This window comes from Dendrobium catenatum, unplaced genomic scaffold, assembly GCF_001605985.2.
Source record: "Dendrobium catenatum unplaced genomic scaffold, ASM160598v2 fragScaff_scaffold_133, whole genome shotgun sequence".
Taxonomy (NCBI): domain Eukaryota; kingdom Viridiplantae; phylum Streptophyta; class Magnoliopsida; order Asparagales; family Orchidaceae; genus Dendrobium; species Dendrobium catenatum.
The window spans coordinates 10,897,302-10,916,072 of record NW_021318595.1 but is presented as its reverse complement, the minus strand read 5'-3'; the positions used below and the strand labels follow the sequence as shown (position 1 = coordinate 10,916,072).

At 34.5% G+C, this 18,771-nt stretch overlaps 1 protein-coding gene across 3 annotated transcripts; it reads right to left on the bottom strand.

Annotated features, from left to right (window-relative positions):
• Positions 1–2,023: 2,023 nt before the first annotated feature.
• On the bottom strand, positions 2,024–13,769 carry LOC110111332 (uncharacterized protein At5g64816). 3 transcript variants are annotated; one of them, XM_028700040.1, is made up of 3 exons: positions 13,481–13,769; positions 6,058–6,190; positions 2,024–2,773 (listed from the first exon to the last, which is right to left on the bottom strand). In XM_028700040.1, exon 3 carries the CDS (start codon positions 2,727–2,729, stop codon positions 2,349–2,351), a length of 381 nt encoding a protein of 126 aa, XP_028555873.1. In that variant the 5' UTR covers positions 2,730–2,773; positions 6,058–6,190; positions 13,481–13,769; the 3' UTR covers positions 2,024–2,348. The 3 variants fall into 3 exon arrangements, with proteins under 3 accessions (XP_028555873.1, XP_020698806.1, XP_020698804.1); XM_020843147.2 differs by lacking the exon at positions 6,058–6,190 and adding an exon at positions 4,396–4,569 and having other exon boundaries at positions 2,024–2,772; XM_020843145.2 differs by lacking the exon at positions 6,058–6,190 and having other exon boundaries at positions 13,481–13,767.
• Positions 13,770–18,771: the final 5,002 nt, after the last annotated feature.

The following is an 18,771-nucleotide window of genomic DNA, read 5'->3' as shown; positions in this document are numbered from 1 at the left end:
TCTCATTCTCATCATAAAGTCTACACCACAAGCTCTCCAATGAAGCTATTGATGACAATGAAGTAGTACATTGATACTTTTCAATGGCATAAAAGACAAATATATTTCAAATTCATTCAAGAAAAACATTAAACATGAGCAAATAAACTGCATCAAGATGTTTAATCTTATTTAATCTACTCTATTATTCAATAAATCTTCATTTTATTTTTAAAGAATAGAATAAAATTTTATTTATATAACCGTTGCAAAAGTTCATTTATTGTGTGCTTAATAATAAAGCATTAAAGCATTGCCCGCTACAAAAATATTTGAAAAGCAAAGACAAATCAAAATAAAAAATTGGTAAATGTTAATGCAGTACCATTAATGCAGCCATTCTTTTCGGTATGGGATAGAGTGTTAGGGACCTACATGCCCTACAGGTTAGCCCCCAGGACAGATGGTGGATATGAAACAAGACCCTTCAAGTGTTAATGCAGTACCATCTTCAATATAGGAGGGTTTTTAAATATGTTTGATGAATTTGTCTTCAATCATTAGCCTGATAGGTTTCTTTTTCACTTAGGAAGTGCTGAGAGTTTTCTCTTGTTTTATTTTTATTTTTATTGTAATTGAGTTTATTTGGCTTTTAGAGCTGTTATTTCCATTATTCCACAGGTGGGATAATGCAATTAGATTTGAAACTTCTGTTCTGTAGAATTTGATTTCTCTTATTTTTTAAAATGGTGTATTCTCTGAAGTATGTTGCAGCAGAATATGCTGTGAAACCATATGATTAGAATATATTTTATAATCACAAAATTTGAGGATCAATTTTATAATCATTAAATTCACTTAAAGATGAGTGCAACATGTTTTAGATATCTTGGATCTATTGTTTAGAGTGATGGTGAATTGATGGGGATACTATCAACAGAATTCAAGTTGGATGGTTGAATTGGAGGAATGCATCGGGCTTGTTGTGCGATAGGAAAGCCCCCCTCAAACTTAAGGGAAAATTCTATAAGATGGTGGTGAGACCTGCAATGCTTTATGGTGTCAAATGTTGGCCATTAAAAGATAAACATAATACTAAGTGTTGCAGAGATGAGGAAGCTTAGGTGGATGAGTGGCTTTACACTTAGAGATAGAATATGAAATGAGCATATACGTGAAAAATTTGGAGTAGCTCCAGTTGAAGATAAGATTAAAAAGAGTCACCTTAGATGATTGATTTGGTCACATTAAATGGAGAAAAGTTGAGGTATTAGATTTGACATGTTAAGAAAGGTAGAGGTATACCTAAAAAAACTTGGTTAGAAAATATTAGAAATGATCTTTCTTTATTAGATTTAAATGAAAATTTAACTTTTAATAGGACAATAGCGAAAAAGGAATCATGTAGGCATGTAGCCGACCTCACGTAGTGGGACAAGGGCTTGATGTTGTTGTTGTCGTCGTCGTCGTCGTCAAGATAAATTTAATGATTATAAAACTCATTAGGATTATTTATCAAATTTAAATTATGATATCATTACCCAATTTTTTTCTTAATAAAATAAAATTTAGAGAACCAGTCCAACCCAGTCAAAAGCAGAACAGCATCGGCAGCTCAGCTAAAATTAGGAAGCCAAGTTTACCTGGGCCAAAATGCCTGCATGAATCTCATCCCACGATATCCCTAAGTGGAGCTTCCACGCCACCAAGTAAACAATGGAGAAGAAGGGGAACCTACAGGGACCGTCTGCACCTCTATTGTAGGATAAGAATATCTCATCTGTGTAATAATTTAATACAAGCAAAATAGTTTACTTTTTTCATGTACATTACTATAAAAAAACATCTCTATATAAATCAATAAATGTGGGTCAGCAAGCATCAAGAAGAAACATAGCAGTTTAACAACGAACAAAAAACAATAATGAAACAAACGGTTAAGGAGCATTCAATGTCCATGTGCTCATTAGTTAGCAAGCTATTATAAGAGTTTTAATAAGAATAGGTCAACTATAAATAACTAAAACACTTGGCTAATTCCAAATATTTCAAATTAAACTATATATTAATATATAACCAAACTGGATGGAAATGCATAATGATTATAGCACAAAATGGATGATCAGTAATGGAAAGCAAGCTTGGTGAAGGTGGACTAAATTGAGATCTTTGTCACTTATCTTAATGGAACAAGCTTGGTTGAAATCAAAATCAGCTCAAGAGTGCTTTCCAGTGTATGGATCATAGAAATGGATAACAAAGCAGTATTAAAACTTCAAATCTTAAACAAGACATTGATTAATTGGCAATCACTACCCTTTTTGGAGCTGAATACACACCATCAAAACCATTCATTCCTGATCCTGAGCTTAGTTGGTAGGAGACGAAGAAAGCTTCAAGCATTCATTTTGGCATCTTCGGAGGCAAATATCATTCCAGTTGGGAACTTGATGTTGGTTGACGCAAACAGTGCGCGCACAAGCATCAGTACATGCATCGAGAAGTGAGATACCACAGACGGTAACACATGTATCAGGCGTGGGATCTTTAGAGAAGGCACCAACTTTCTTCAACATTCTTTTCGAAGTGCAGACCCTTTCGCAAACAAAAATATCATCAGAGCTTTTCTCGCGACCGCGAGCACTCTCAAGCCTCTTCTCCTCAGTTCTCCTCCTTTTGGCTCGAATGGCTTGTCCTGCAATAAGAACTGGAATAGCAGCACCGATTAAGGACCACCATACATCCACCATTGCTGGGGCAGAGCTGGACTTTGTATTTATAATCGTTTCCACACCTATCAGTGTACCAAAGAAAGAACTAAGGCAAATAAATGATCATAAGTTGGGAATTGCCAGTAAAATTTAAGAAAACAACCCACATTTTTTATAAAAAAGAATTAGTACTACGTGTCAAATAAGCATGGGCAACAGAGCATGTTTTATAGGTTTTCAGTGATTTTTTTGTATTGAAATCAAATACTAGGTGGAAATATATACATATCAAAAGTAAAAAAAAAGGGAACAAGAGAATATATTCCCCCTATGTTGTGCTCTTAGATTCACAAAATTCCATCAACAAGAAGTCACGTTTTGTAAGAATTTGGGATATGGTCCAATTTTAGTTATTGGGGCTCTTAATCAATATTTCTCTGAAAAAACATAGAAGAAACAGAAAATTGCGGCATACAACTCTTTTTTTTTACTAACCTAGATATTATCTAAACTTCACTTGAAGAGTATGAAGATCCCACTTTTGTAGTTGTATAAAACAGAGATTGAATCACGGACTAGAAACAAATATTATCTATACTGTGTTTAAAGAGTATGAAGATGCCATTTATGCAGTTGTATAAAACAGAGATGAAATCATGGACTAGGAATCTTTTTTGTAGCATGAAGAAATCCTTAAGTAGGGCAATGATCAAAATTATCTGAATCTAGAAGGGTTTTTTCTATTTTCCAGGATTTAATAAAGAAGCTAGGATCCAAACTAGCCTATAAATAGGCCTCATGAAAAGAAAAGAAATAAAAGACTAAAATGCCCTTTGGGCTACAATACTACATGACTACCCATAAGAATATAAAAGGAAAAATAATAATATGAAATAAACTAGTACATATAAATAAATAACTCAAGATCGTAGCCGTTGATCTTAGATGTCCTCATCACTAGGAATCTTTTTTGTAGCATGAAGAAATCCTTAAGTAGGGCAATGATCAAAATTATCTGAATCTAGAAGGGTTTTTTCTATTTTCCAGGATTTAATAAAGAAGCTAGGATCCAACAGAGACTATTTCCAGTTAGAGATACACATAATTGACCATATCTGATTGTAAGAAATTGAAAAGCGCATCACTCAACTACAAATATCTTCACATTTTTTATGTGCTACAAAGGAAGTGCATGACGTAGAGAGATTCTTCAATGGAAAATGTCTTAAGATCTATAATTTCTATTGCAAACAAAAGCATACAATGGAAGCAGAAAAAAAAATTGCAGCTAAAGGCCACTAATTACAGACATTCTCTTTCTTTAGATGTAAACGTAAAATATGTAAAAGCCGAACCAAATAATACTACAATGATAGATTAATTCAAATAAAAAACAATGAGAAATTCGAACTAAAAAAAAAATACCACTAAACAATTTTTTTTTTTTTGCAGCATATGAAAAACTCTGTTGTGACAAATTTTAACAAAGATCAAGAATCTTGCAATGCCGATGCCAAATATTTGAGAACAAAATAAAGGAAAAATATAACTAACATGAAGAAAATCGTAGCCTAAGAAGGTATCTTCTCACAGAAATTGTATATTGCACTTACGTTGGACTCAAAAGAAATAAGATTGATAAAAATATGAAATTTTATTGAAAAAAATCCAATATTACATCACTTGAATTTCTAATTTATAATACCCTAAATTCTCTTATGTTAGCTGCCCCTGAAATCATCCGATCACAAGTGGAAGATCACTCCATATGTCACTCAACTGAACCGCTCAAATAGGAATTCTAATACAACCAATGTAACAATCACCAATTTAGTGTTGAGCCGGATTAACATAAAGGATCGCATAAGATTTCCTCCAACTACAGAACGCAGGAAACAGACAAACATCTCAATCAGAAACAGCAGGTTTCACAGCACTACAGTTATGGGAAGTCCACATAAACAACTTCCAAAGATGAAACCAACAATGAAGCCCGTTTAGCAATCAATAAAACTCCTGACTTGCAAGATATTCAGAAATCTAGAACGGTTGAATTAATTCATATAAGTCCAGCAGTAGAACGGTAGCTAGCATAATCCAAGACTTAAACTGAACTAGATTAAATGTTACCCAAATAAATAAATCATAATTAAAGAAAATGCGTCCCATTCCCATAGGCAAGTATCATCATAGCCATTGTTTAAATAAAACCATAAATCAAGAACATAACATTATAAAATATAATTAAAACAGAGACCAAATTTACTAATATGTTGGTTGTAGCATGAAAGATTTGTGCTTTCGAGGTGTAGCCCTCAAATCCCCATCATTTTATGCTTAAACAGGAATCATGTTTGTGGGTTCATATATATATATATATATATATATATATATATATATGATGAAGCACAATTCTTATAGTATAATCTAGCATCTAAAACAACATAAAAAAAAGATGGAGCCGAGGTTTTATTTAGCTCAGTTTAATTGACTTAGTGACTGAGGATGCTCGGTATCCCAATTTTCAAATGGTCATGATACTATTGTAGGATGTAGCAGGTTAGGCGGTCGATGCATGATGTCTCCATGAACTTGACATTGATGACACTTCCCAACATGATTGATTCAATGTTGAACCATGCTTGGCCAATAATATCTCATACGATTGATTTTGATTTTCATTTTTGGAACACATTGATGTGTACCACACAATCCTACATAAATTTCAGTTATAACTTTTGGTGATTCATCAAGACTCAAACATCGTAATCACATTTGAGCAAATGATCTACGATATAATGTATCATTCACAAAAGCATATCTTAATACTCTCCATGATATTTGTGATGCAATGGATTTATTTTCGGGTAATCTTCCTTCCTTGAAATATATCATAAATGGTTCCCTCCAATTATCTTCCTCGGATATAGCCAGGCTTTCTTTTCCTTCATCATCTTGTACAAAGGCTAGAGCCAATGCATGTATATTTTGAATAGATATGAGGATTGGATCCTCCTGAGGATCTGCTAGTTCTTTAGCTAGCTTTGCCCGCATATCGGCTTTTTCATTTTCAGTGCGTGTAACTCTAGTAATAGTTACTTCGGGAATTTGTTGTAGGAGTTTAAGAGTATACTCATGATATAAGATTAATTTATGCTTGATTTTAAAAGTACCTGTATTTATTTGATTATGAGTTGAGAATCTCCATATATATGGAGTTTTTGGATTTTCATATCAATTGGAAGCTCAAGCCCCGCTATTAAGGCTTCATATTCAGCCTTATTATTAGTACAAGGTTTTGTTAAGCTGTAAGAGAGTATTGGAGTATACCTTTTTGCGGGGTAATGAATATGATACCGATGCCCACCTGAATTATTGAAAGTTTAGGTGGTGTGGTTGGTTTTATTGATGAAGCTCCGTCGAAATATAGCTCCTATTTGTATTCTCTTCTTTCCACTTTAAGTATTTGCTTATATGGCAATTCATCATTAAGTGAAAATCTGCAAGTAAAGGATGGGCTGTTAGAAAATCAGCTAGAGCTTGTTCTTTTACCCTTTTTTTTTGTGGCATATATGATATATCAAATTTCATTGGCAAGACTGCCCACCTAGCTAGACGACTAGTGAGAGTGAGTCTACTCATTAGAAATTTTAATGGATCCACCTTGAATATTAAAGTTATTTTATGAGATAGTATATAATGCCGTAGTTTTTGTGTAACAAAGATTAATGCTAAACATTGCTTTTCAATTGACGAATATTTTGATTATGCTCCTATTAATCATCGGTTGATATAATAAAGGGTATTTTCTATACCATCTTCATTAGGTTGTACTAGCAATGCCCCAAGTGAAGGTGTTTATTCAAAATAGGGGTAGAAAAGAATTGGCAGATATAGAAAATATTATTTTGTGCTATTAAATGCCTCCTGAAAAATATTATCCCATATAAAAGGGGCATTTTTCTTCATTAATCGTGTGAATTATTGACATCTACTTGAAAGGTTAGATATAAACCTTCGAATATATGCCAATTTTCCTTGGATTGAGCAAAATTGTTTTAGAGTTTTTGTATGTGGCATTTCCACTATCGCTTTAATTTTAGCATGGTCAAATTTAATTCCCCTATGGAGAACAATAAACCCAAAAACTTTTCGGATGAAATATCAAAAACACATTTTAGTGTATTCATTTTCAAATTGAATTTTTGAATTCTTTCTAATACAATTCTAAGATCATTTACATACCCTTGAGAACTTTACTTTTTTACAACCAAATCGTCAACATAATATTCAACATGTTCGTGGATTAAATCATCGAAGATTCGAGATATTGCTCTATGATAAGTGGCCCTATCATTTTTCAAGCCAAACGACATCACTTTGTAGCAATATATGCTGATGAGAGTTCGGAATGAGGTGTGTTTTTTATTTTTTTGAATTCCTTTTAATTTGATTATAACCCGATGAGTCATCCATGAATGAGAACATATCATGGTTCGATGTATTGCGTACCATTAAGTTCTGCATTGGGAAATGAAAAGTCATCCTTCGGGCATGGTCTGCTCAAATTCTGATAATCTATGCAAATGCAGATTTGACCGTTTTTTTTTTTTTCTTTATTGAGACAATGTTGGCAATCAAGTCAGCATACTTTTTTTCTTGAATAAAATTGACTCTAATGAGCTTTTTGGTTTCAGCAATGACTTGTTATTCAATTTCAAGTAGCATTCACCTAGGTGCCTGCTTGACAGGCAGCATTTTGACATCGATGGAGAGCTTATGCATTGTCACCTTTAGTGATAATCCAGACATTTCAGTGTAGTCCATATGAAAGTCTTTATATTCGAGAAGTAACATTTTTAGCTCTTCTGCTTTATCATGCGAGAGATTAGCGCTGAAAAATGTAGGTTTGGAATATTCTTCTGTACACAAGTTTATCTCTTTGAGCTCATACCATAGCTTGATCACATTCTTCAAACTCTTCCGGAGCCTCTTTTAGATCACAATTAGAACTTCAGGTTGCTTTTCAAACTCAAGTAGTTCCTCATTTTTGTTTGTAATATTATAGGATGTGGCTCGTGTGAGATATGAATGTCGAGGATATTCAAGTCCTCATGTTGTAGATAGACCCTTGCCAATGGGTCTTTGTGCATGCTCGTTAGTCGTTATGCTAGAGATTTTTGAAATAACAAGCTTGTATGTTTGTTTGCACAAAGAATATATTTATTTCAACGAGCATTTTTATAATGGTACAAGGCATTGAGGAATGACTAGAAACTTTTCATCTTCGGATTCCCACTCCATTTCATGTGAAATGTACTGTAAAATCACTTTTGATTCGTGGAAGGAGATACAATGCTCATAATCTTTCCTTGGGGGAACGTAAAAGGTTTTCAACACTTCTATAAGTGTGTTTGACAAGGCATTTAATATTTAAAAATGTGCCACCGACATGGGTACTATTTTGATGAGGTATGTGGATATTTGATGCTCAGATATCCCTATCATTGAAATTGACACTTTTTTTATTTTTTTATTTTCATTGAAATTGACACTTTCTTTAGCTTTTTAATTATAAAATAGGGCCACATGTCTCCTTCATTCTGCAGTTCCATAGCATCCTTGGGTTGACAAAGAAATTCATTTTATTCCTATTACTCAGTTTACTTGAAGAGTTGAATATCTTCATAATAAAAAGGGATGTTTGATAACTCACTTCTTTTTCCTTGATCAAAAGTTTATATATTTCAGAGATATCATCATCTTCTTCAGAATCACTATCGAGATGAGACACCGAGCTAATTTGCTTTAATTTATTCTTCCATTTATCTTTCAGTTTTTCTTTATCGAGTGTAGTAGCTTGAATTTTAGGAAGAACAACACTCTGCAGCTTTTGCATTATAAAATAATTGGCGTCATCGTAGATTTTCACTTCGTGCATCAGGAACGATTGTTCTTCACCATCAATCTGATGTTCATCACCATCTCAATTGTATTTCATGTATTAATGGAGAGTTGAAGGCATTATACCTTATTTATAGGGTCAAGACCTTCTAAGTAGTACCTTGTAAGATGTGTTAAAATTAATTACATGAAATATTGCCTCTGTGTAGAATTCTCCAAAGCTTAGTGATAAGACCATGGATCCCAGAATTCTTTGCCCTTGTTCATTGAACCCTTGCAGAAATATTGTACTTTTGGTCAAATATTAAACATCCATGGCTAATCCTTTGAGCATTTTGAGACTCATTAGATTAACATAGAAATCCGGATCAATTAAAATTCTATTTATTTCAATATTGTTACTCTCCGCAGTAACATAAAGTGGTCAATTATGATATGCTATTCCCAATAGTAGATCATTATTAAAAAAAGTGATTGTAGCAGTATTTTAAGTGTACAAAACTTCTTTCATACTTTCTTCTACAAAGAATGCTTCGGGTTGTTCTGAATTATGCAAAACTATGATGAGTGTCTCTCAAAGGTTCTTAGACATGATTAGGGCATCGTATATACTTAGCAATGCAGGTAATTTGCAGAGATAGGCCAAGATATTATAATCCACATTTGCATTAGCAGTCTTGGGCTTAGGTAGATTTTGTAGCATAACAGCCTCATTGAGTTGGATGTTTTTTTCTTGATCTTTTGCTTACCTTGGTGTGGAGAAAGAACTTGCTTTTGATAGCTTCTTTCTACCCAATCTTTGAATATGAAGCAATCTTCAATTCAGTGACTTACAATCATTTAATGTGGACAATAATTTTGATCATCAGCCATGCCAGCTTGTTCAGGCCGATGAGACTCCGGTAATTGACGATCGACCTTGAGTGCATGTCTAAAAATCTTTCCCGTACATTCTTTCTTAAAAGAGTACGGCTTGATTATTTTTTTCTTGCAAAACAAGGGCCTTTCGCCTTTCTTTCATTTGCCTTATCATTTTCGGTGGATTTATTGATTCCCCTTTTTCTTTCTTGTCAGAGGAAGACGAGAATGTGGTATTCATCTCGTTCCTTTTTCAGATCAAATGTTTTGACCTATTTTCCTTTCCTTAGTGGATTATTATTATAATTAAAGCCAACACTTCTAGGCCTGAGCAATCTTTCGAATTTGGCTACATGATCCAACAACACCTATAAAGTATTGATTGTAGTTATAGCCAAATATGGAGCCATACAATCATCTATATACCCCATTAGGAGCTCTACAACATATTTTTCAATGAACTGTTGCTCACATATCATACCGAGGTTTCTCCATCTAATAATGTACATATTTTTCTCTTCTCAAGAGCAAGTTCAGCAAAAGTCACCTTCTTCATTGCACAAGAAAATCGTTTGACAAACATTATTTTTAACTCGTCGAATGTTTTAACTGAGTCATTTGGTAACTCAACGTACCATTCAAAAGTTTTGCAGATAAGATTGCTAACGAACTGGTATAACAGTAAAGCATCATTACCTCCAGTGTTGTTGCAAGTAGCCTTAAATTGTGTTAGATGTTAACATGAATTTTCATTACCATAAAATGTATTAAATTTCGGCACTACGTATCCCTTTAAATACATCACTTGGTCGTATTCGGCCAAATACGAATGACCTTTACCTACTATGGACTCAGACATTTTAGAAGCAATAATTGTTTTGAGTTTTTGGCTAATGAGATCTTTGATATGGGTCTTACTAGTGGTGTCAAATCGTGTCCACAGGTCGATTTGGGTCTAACCCGACTTTGACCAGATAGTTTTTTATTGCCTCAAACCCGACACAATTTAGGATTCAGGTCACTTTTCCCAACCCGAACCTAACCCGATTCGGGTTTGAGTCAACTCGACCCGACCCGCAAGCAGTTGAGTAATGAAATTTGCAAAATTAAATTCACAAGTATAATAAATTGTAACAACAATTACACCATATATTGGCATTTGGCAACGTAAATTACATTAAAAACTTACAAGTGTTGTATAATGATACATTGATACATTACAATTTTGATATTTTTACATAATACATTATAATTTAAAATTTACAAATAAACTCAAATAGCCAAATATTCAAATTAAATACTTAACAACCTACAAATTATAATCTAAAATATCAAATTACATGTCCAACAGTCCAACTCATTTAGCAAAAAGCTCAAGATATCATAAACCCTCATACTCTTCAAGTTGTATTAACTACAAAAGGAAGATGATTAAAGGTGTAGGACTAGGTATGAATTAAATGAATGTGATAAGAATTTGCACGTTTTGAATAAGAGCAATAAGAATTAAAACGTTAGTCACTTAACGATAATTGAAAACAAAAGAGATGTGAATCCGCTTAGGCTAAATCACACGCTAAAAGTTAAGATCACCAAAACAATTAGAATTTCAACATATGCAAATTTAGAGGATTTTCCATAGCCATCCCTAGGCTAACAATGAGTTTAGATGCATAGAAAATCAAAACTCATGCCCTACGTTTACTAAGCATTATCAGATAGCTTTGCACAATTCCTTGTGCTTGATTCACAACCTACAAGGGAAAGAAGATTTGGGAGAACATTGAAGAGGGAAAGTTCACCCTCATCGTGGCACGGTGGTGATTTGCCACTGAACGGTGGAAAGCTGCTCTTCGATGGCTTCGGACAAGGTGAAGATAATACGCTCCAAGTACTCCTCGGCGGAATTGCCTACTTCCGGATTGACATCGAAGAAAGGCGACCAGAGGATGTCGATGAAGCCTTGTTCGTTGTAGACGAAGCCGGAGTCAAGATCAGGATCGACCATGCATTGATTTCGTAGTATTGAAGTGTTGTAGAAGATGTCCTTTGCTATACTTAAGGATTCCCTTTGGGAGAAAGAAATTTCTCTCTAGAATCCAAGAGGAATAAAGGGTGGTCGGCCAAAGGAGGGGGCTTGAATTCTTTCCCAAAGAGAATTAAGAAATTATTTCCCTAGTTAATCCTTTAATTAGGAAAGAATTTAATGGTGATTTGGGCAGAGGGAGGGTCAAGTAAGAGAGAGGGAGGGGCTTTGAATTCTTCCCCAAAGAGAGAGGCTTGAAGTTTGGAAAGTACTCTAGTGCGGCGTGGAGGTCAGCGGCATAGGAGAGGGTTAGAGGGAAATAAGCAAGGGTTTTATTACTTTCTTAAATGGGATTCTCAAATTAAGGAATAGGATTTAATTCCAATCTAATTCAAATTTGATTTCATGATGTTTTAAGATACTAGGTCAAGGAAAGTAGGGGTGTCAATTCGGGTCAATAGGTCAGATTTGGATCGAACCCAACTTGACCCGATCGTAAACGGGTTTAGCTAAACGGGTCCGAGTTCTGAAGCCGAACCCGACTGGGGCTAAACCCGACCCAGGTCAACCAAACCCGCCAGTTTTTTTTCTTTCCTGAAATAAATTTTTAGTTTTTAAAAGCAAATTGCAAATACTTACTACTCAAATCAAATATTGAAAATAATAAACAATTAACAATCAAATTGTAATAAAACAGTAAACAATAAAATTTAAATTTTATTAATAATTTATATTTTACAATATGAAAATTTGGAAATTCTAGAATACTCAAATACATTACAATTTTTTTTTTCCTTTTCTAAAATTGTTACAACTTACAGGTTACAAAAATATAATACAAATACAACTTAGCAACTATACAATTATACAGCTACTTTGTTTAATTATTGTCTTTTACTCCTTCAGCCTATGCATAATTATCCCCTACTAACCAATGAAGAACCTGCAGCAAGTTCACACTAACATACACTATCAGAGCAGCAAGTTCACAACAAAACTGTCAAAATCATAACAATAACAGCACTTAACAACAGCAAGCCCTAATCTCAACAGCAACACTACACTTAACGTCTACACTCCAACTGTGTAACATAGTGCATTATGATGTATAAATTAATAATAATAACAACAAGCCCTATTCCAACTGTGCAACATAGCAGCAAGAAGCTCAATCATTATAAGCATAACAACATCAACATTTCATCAATTCAACCTCAGTTCCTGATCTCAAGTTGACAACAAAACCTTAATCAACATTTCAACCCCAGCTCAGTCATTATAAGCAAACCCTTATCCTCCATTTACAGATTTCAGAAATCGGAAACACCGAAAACACCATCAGCTGACAGTCCGAAATCCTAATTTCAGAAAATCCTAATCTACAATAACCATAATTTCAAACATTAAACCTTTAAACTCCATATTTCAAAAATCCTAATATACAATAACCCTAATCTCCAAAAGCCATTCATATTCAACTTTGCTTTCAAATGGCAAAATCCAAATGGCCAAAGTAGGGCAAAACGAAAGAACACATCTTCCATCAAAAATCTAAAATAGAAATCGGAAAAACGGTCACAACGCCGGAGGAATCACGATTAACGAGAGCCGAGAAGTCGAGAGAAGAAGATATCAACTATCAAGAGAGCTCCATTGGCCACTGCCAGTGCTCCTGAAGGTTTCGTCGCCGGCCACGGGAACTGCCGCATCTCTCGGTGCTGCGCGCGAGATCACCTCGCTCGCTCTACTGTGCTCTGTGTGCCTCCTCTCTGCCCTAGTCCGGTATAGGAATCTAAGGTACTGTTTGGATGCAGGATTTAAGCCGGATTTAGACAATATTTGAGCTAAATCCTGCCAACCGCCAAAAAACGCAAAGTTAAATCTCACGGTAAGTAACTTCACGGCATTTTCAGCATTTTTGCCCTAAATCCCGGATTTCGTAAATCTGACATTTTGGCGGATTTATCCAAAGAAGCGCGCGAAAGGGGACAAATATCGTTACCTTCGCGGCGAGCTCCCGTCGCGACTTCCAATCCGACAGCAACAACGTCGGAGGAGGAGGCGGCGGCGGAGAAGCTTCACGCGAAGCAGGACAGCAATGTCATAGGAGGCGGAGAAGCTCAAAAGTGTCAACTCTACTTCACGCAACACAAACAGCAACGTCGTCGGAGGCGGAGATGCTCGAAGCGACGCTTTCAGAACTTCACCCTACAGCAAAAAAAATTTTTTTTTCACACAAATCACATACAAGACTCGAACCAGACCAAGGCGATCTGCGTACCCGACAGCAATAAATAAATGGGGAAGAGGAAAAGCGGCGGAGATGAAATATTAAAATAAATTCCCCAAAAAAAAAAATATTAAAATAATTAATTAGATTATTTAAAATATAAATAATTAATTAAATAATTAGATGTAAATATTAATTAAATAATTAATTAGTAATATAATATTTTATAAATTAATTAGATAATTATGTGTATAATTAATAATTAAAACTCGTTAAAATAATACTTTAATTTTTTAATGAAATAAATAGTAGTGTAAATAGTATTTAAATGATTAATTATTTTAGATAATAATTAAATGAAACTCCAAATCCGCCCAAATACATTGGTCTAGCTGGTGATGGACAGTGGATGATCCTCGACGTTGATCTGCAACCTTTGGCTCTTAAAATACCCAAAATTAAGTCCAATTTAGGATCTTTTTTTCTTATCTATTCTCTTCTGCCCAATAGCTGCTCTTGCTCGGTTGAGTAAACTTGGCATGTGAGTAGCATCTCTCGCATATCTCCATCCTTTCCCAAGCCGTAATTGCCATCGACGCCAAGCCGCTTGTGCTACTGCTAACTCCGTGCGAAGCTAGAGGCCAAGTGACGTCTCAGAGCTTCTTCCATACCGATCGATCCTTGTTTGAGATGACCTAAGAAGGAAGAATTGCTTCGTGATGGAAGTCTCGTAGTTGAGGATCCAACGTTGCTGGAAGTAATCTTCTCGAAATCCGTCCATCGGAATCATGGTAAAAACGTTAACCCTAGTCTTAGAACACTTTCAGTCATATAGCTTTTGTGTAAAGGCGCGTTTTAGAACTCATAATATCTATTCCCTAATGAATCTCTTCATTCACTAGATACTTTAGTGTTATAATAAATTTCGATCGATTATGGTTTCAGCCAATCGAGAGAAAAATCAAAATAACACCTTGAAAGGGTTGGCTTAGCCCTAGATTCCTGAACTAGATTGTTGATTGAACCGTTGATCATTTTTGCTATCAAGTCAATAAATATTGAGTCATGCTCCGCCGATTTCAGCAACTTTTACCTTGCTCTGCTTGAGTTATGCCATTTTTCTGCGCGGATCAGAGGGGTTCGTCCAACCATGTCAAGGCCGTTGATCTGGCGCGGCGCGTGATCGGACGGCAATGCGCGGTATTGGTGTCCGCCGGGCTATAGTGCGCCTACTCACTTTACTGCCGCCGCTGCCTCCGATTTAGCCGCGTGAAGTCTCATCTCGCGTAGACAGCCTGTCTCCGCCGCTTTAATTCATTCTAGCCTGATGATTGCGGCTGACAGCGCTAATCATTAGGCGTTATGATATTGCTGTTGACCGCGGACTTTGTTAAGTATTCCGTGTATGATCGCACGTGTTCCGCCGCCATTATGTTTATATAATAAATTACTTTTAAAAGCTATTTTAACTTTAAACAAAGTATACTAAAATTTTTCAATTATGTTCGTTTCCTGATTTTGGCGTACAATACCTTCTGTTTTGCTCGTTATTTTCATCTCTTACATTAGAAAAAAATTTTATAAAATATGTTTATATTTTGATTATTTATTATGTTAAAACAGTAAAATAGCTTATTTTTTATTTTATTTAAATTATTATTTTATATATATTATTATTATATTGTTATTTAAGTAGTTATTATATATAATTACATGTTCAGTATAGTTTGGTTATTATCTTTACTGTTAAGTTTATTTTATATCTATTTCCTATTATTATATTAATTATTTTTGAGATTATTTTTATTATATTTTACTTATTTTCTTATTTGTTATGTTTTTGAATAATTTGTTTATGAATGATCTTTATTACTTAATCACCAAAATTCGTATCGTTCTCGTTTTCCGCTCCGTTTTAACGAGCACAAGTACTTGATGTTGCACGTATTTAGGATTTTCTGCACATTCTGGAGTTTGGTTTTAACCTTGAAAATTTTGTGGGTCTGTATGCAGTTGAATTTACAGCAGCCAGCTGTACTTTTTTAAATTATTTGACTTCATTGACTCGAAATTCTAAATCTTTCGTAATTATTTGCCTAGACCTATTGTTAGGTTTTATCAATTTGAATGCACAGCTTGTTAGAGTGTGATCTAAATTCTGTACGTGTGAAACTCTTTGAGTGATTGTTTTAGTTTTCGTTGACTCCAAAACATTGATGAACAACATACTATTTGAAAAACATTAATTTTTTATTTAAATCTTCGAATTAGTATCTTTGCCTGTTTTAAGTCGAAATTTTGAGCGTATAAGCCCCTTGCAAGACCCCTCTTTTTCAGAAAAGTTATGATTTAATGTTTTGGAAATCCACTTCCAGCCCTGGTTTTGGCGTTGTTTTGAACAGGATTTTACACTATTGATTCGTATTTATTCGTAAGTATTTGTTTTATATTAATATTAATTTGTATGATTATTTTCATGATACAAAATTAATTTTTAATCGTTCTTTAGATTCTTGAGAAGTTCAAGTGATGTTCTCCCTATAATATTATTGTATTTGAATTGAACTTATTTTTAATTACTTTATTTCTAAAAGGTTTGTTATACTTATATTTTATAAGTTATTTTGAAACTATTTTAAAACTACTTTTTATACAGTAAATCCTATATTTTGGGGGAGACTCGCTACTTCGTGAAATTTTAGATCATGGTTCTAGATATGAAGAGCATTCATGGGGATGGGGTTATGAATGGTTGTTAGTCCCAATCATTACTAATCCGTTCTTTAGTTGTCTGTCTTTTTATTTTTCGTAGATTGCATGTGTAGGTACGCACCACGTAGCACTTTAGTTTAGGCTCTCCTAGATCTTAGACATTGGGTGTTATTTCTTTTTTGTACTCTCTGCATTTATTACCTTAAAGGCGTTAGACAAATCATCACTTTCCAACACTCAATCTTACAATCTGAGTGACACCCGAATGGTACAATAATGTAATTGATTCTCGTCTATGCGAATTTAGAAGTTTCTAGGACTGATGTATAGAACACGCCCCAGAACTGACTGAAATCTACAACACTTAAACTTAGGACATCTAATATATCATCTGAATTTGTAGGATATTTTATAGTAGCTTTATAGGCCCTTAGCTATAGGCCAACCTGTATAATTAATTGTTGCCTGCTAAATTAACCCCGGAGACCTTTCAGAAATCAATATCAATATAATATCCATTCTTATGGTCATAAAATTACCAATAAGACCCTAAAATGCAGATCTGATCCTTGATCCTTAAGATAAACACGGGCTCCCTAAGTTTGACCTCTAGGTTTGACCAGTTAATTTGACCATTAGGTGGAAATTTATCATTTTGCCTTTGCCCCTAAATAAATCATTAACATATATATTTACAAATCCAAACCTTCTTCCAAACACTTTGAACATTTGTCTGGTCATTCCTTGACCTTTGGAGGTGATTCAAATTAGTTTGTGAGCTCATTGGATCTAAAAACAGTAAAATAAGGCCTCCTGTCCTATTGTTAATTTTAGAAAATTCCCTTAATTACCATTTTAGAAAACTCATAACTAATTTGTAGATAATTCCAATATTATTGGTGTTAAATCTCACTTTTTGTATTAGACTTCCAAGTGTTGCTATATTTATTATAAATATTTTTAGTTCCAGATAATTGGCTCTAAATTAGAAAGTCAACTTTTTGTGTGCAACCTTAGTCTATAGGATATAGGTCCGAACTTAGAAATGATCCAACTGTTTGCTCTTAAAAACTCCTGATTTTAGTGTTTATTCTACTTTTCAATTCTTTGTTTTGTTTTGTTTTTTTTTACTTACTTCGTATAAGTTTGTTTATGTTTTTCCTAAGGTGAATTATGTAGACCCTAGATACTTTTATGTCCCGTTTGTTCTAGCGACTTTTTGGCACCCTTAGCTGTAGATTCCTAAGATGACCTAGATATTTTAAAATTGGCTAATTATACTTTTTTGACTTAAATATGATATCCTAACTCTTAAAACTGATCACAAACTGAAATAATTAAAATAGACCATAATTCCTAATTTTTGAAGTTCAACTAAAATATCCTTTTCAAAAAGACTCACCAAACAACATGAACTATAGCTAACTTTAACTACGCACCCCGACTTTAAGACCTATCAAAACCACACTGGGGCTTGTTTCACATAGCTTGTTTGCTAGGGACCACTGTCAGATTAGGTTAGGCCGCTGAGTTTTTATTTTTCTGTGCTGTGTGCCGGAGCTTTCCTGTGGTTTCATTGCATGCTGTTTGAAATTGTTGGTGTGTTTTGCTTACTTTTTCTAATAATCTGTGCGTGATGAGCGCTAGATTTACCCCTAGGTTAGAGCGTCAATATATTATACTGTTCTTACAGTGTAGGTGGCCAATGCTCAGCTAATAAAAGGGGGGGCACCATTATATTTTTCTAATATCTATCATTAATGAAGGTGACTTGCTCAGCCCCCCTAAAAAATGAGGGTAATTAATATTATAATTGCACAGGTGGAGCTGCTTAAGCCCCAAAATTTAAAGAGCATGGCTGGCAGCAGGGTCAATGGTGTTAGCATTCTATATTTTAATATACTGCTTGGAATGATATATTAGGATAACCATTGCAGGTCCCTTTTAGAATTTCTCTGCTTTTCACTAATGTATAATTATGTTATATTGTTAAGAGTTGTGAAAATTACTTTGAGTTGGGATTCTTCTTATCCGAACTCGGGTTCCAAAAGAAGAAGCATCCCTAAAGGGGAGAGTCTTCTTCCATTTGGAAAGATCGAGTTGGATGGCTTTAGATATCCAAAGAGAAAAGGCAATGACTCCTATCAAGGGGAAATTATCTCTTCGTTTGGATATTAAAAGCCACGACGGGATCAAGGAGTCCAAGGAGGAGAGTTCCAAAGGAGTCCAAGGAGAAGACATCCAGAAACTAAAGATTGAAGACCAATATCCCACTCAGTTGTTGGCGTCTGTCATAGGGTTAGAATCCGGGTTGTTGGCAGTGGTGCCGCCGACACTTTACTTTTTCTGCA

Bases quoted from the DNA above. Each gene is read 5' to 3' on its own strand.
- LOC110111332 (XM_028700040.1), bottom strand. From the start codon at position 2,729: ATGGTGGATGTATGGTGGTCCTTAATCGGTGCTGCTATTCCAGTTCTT.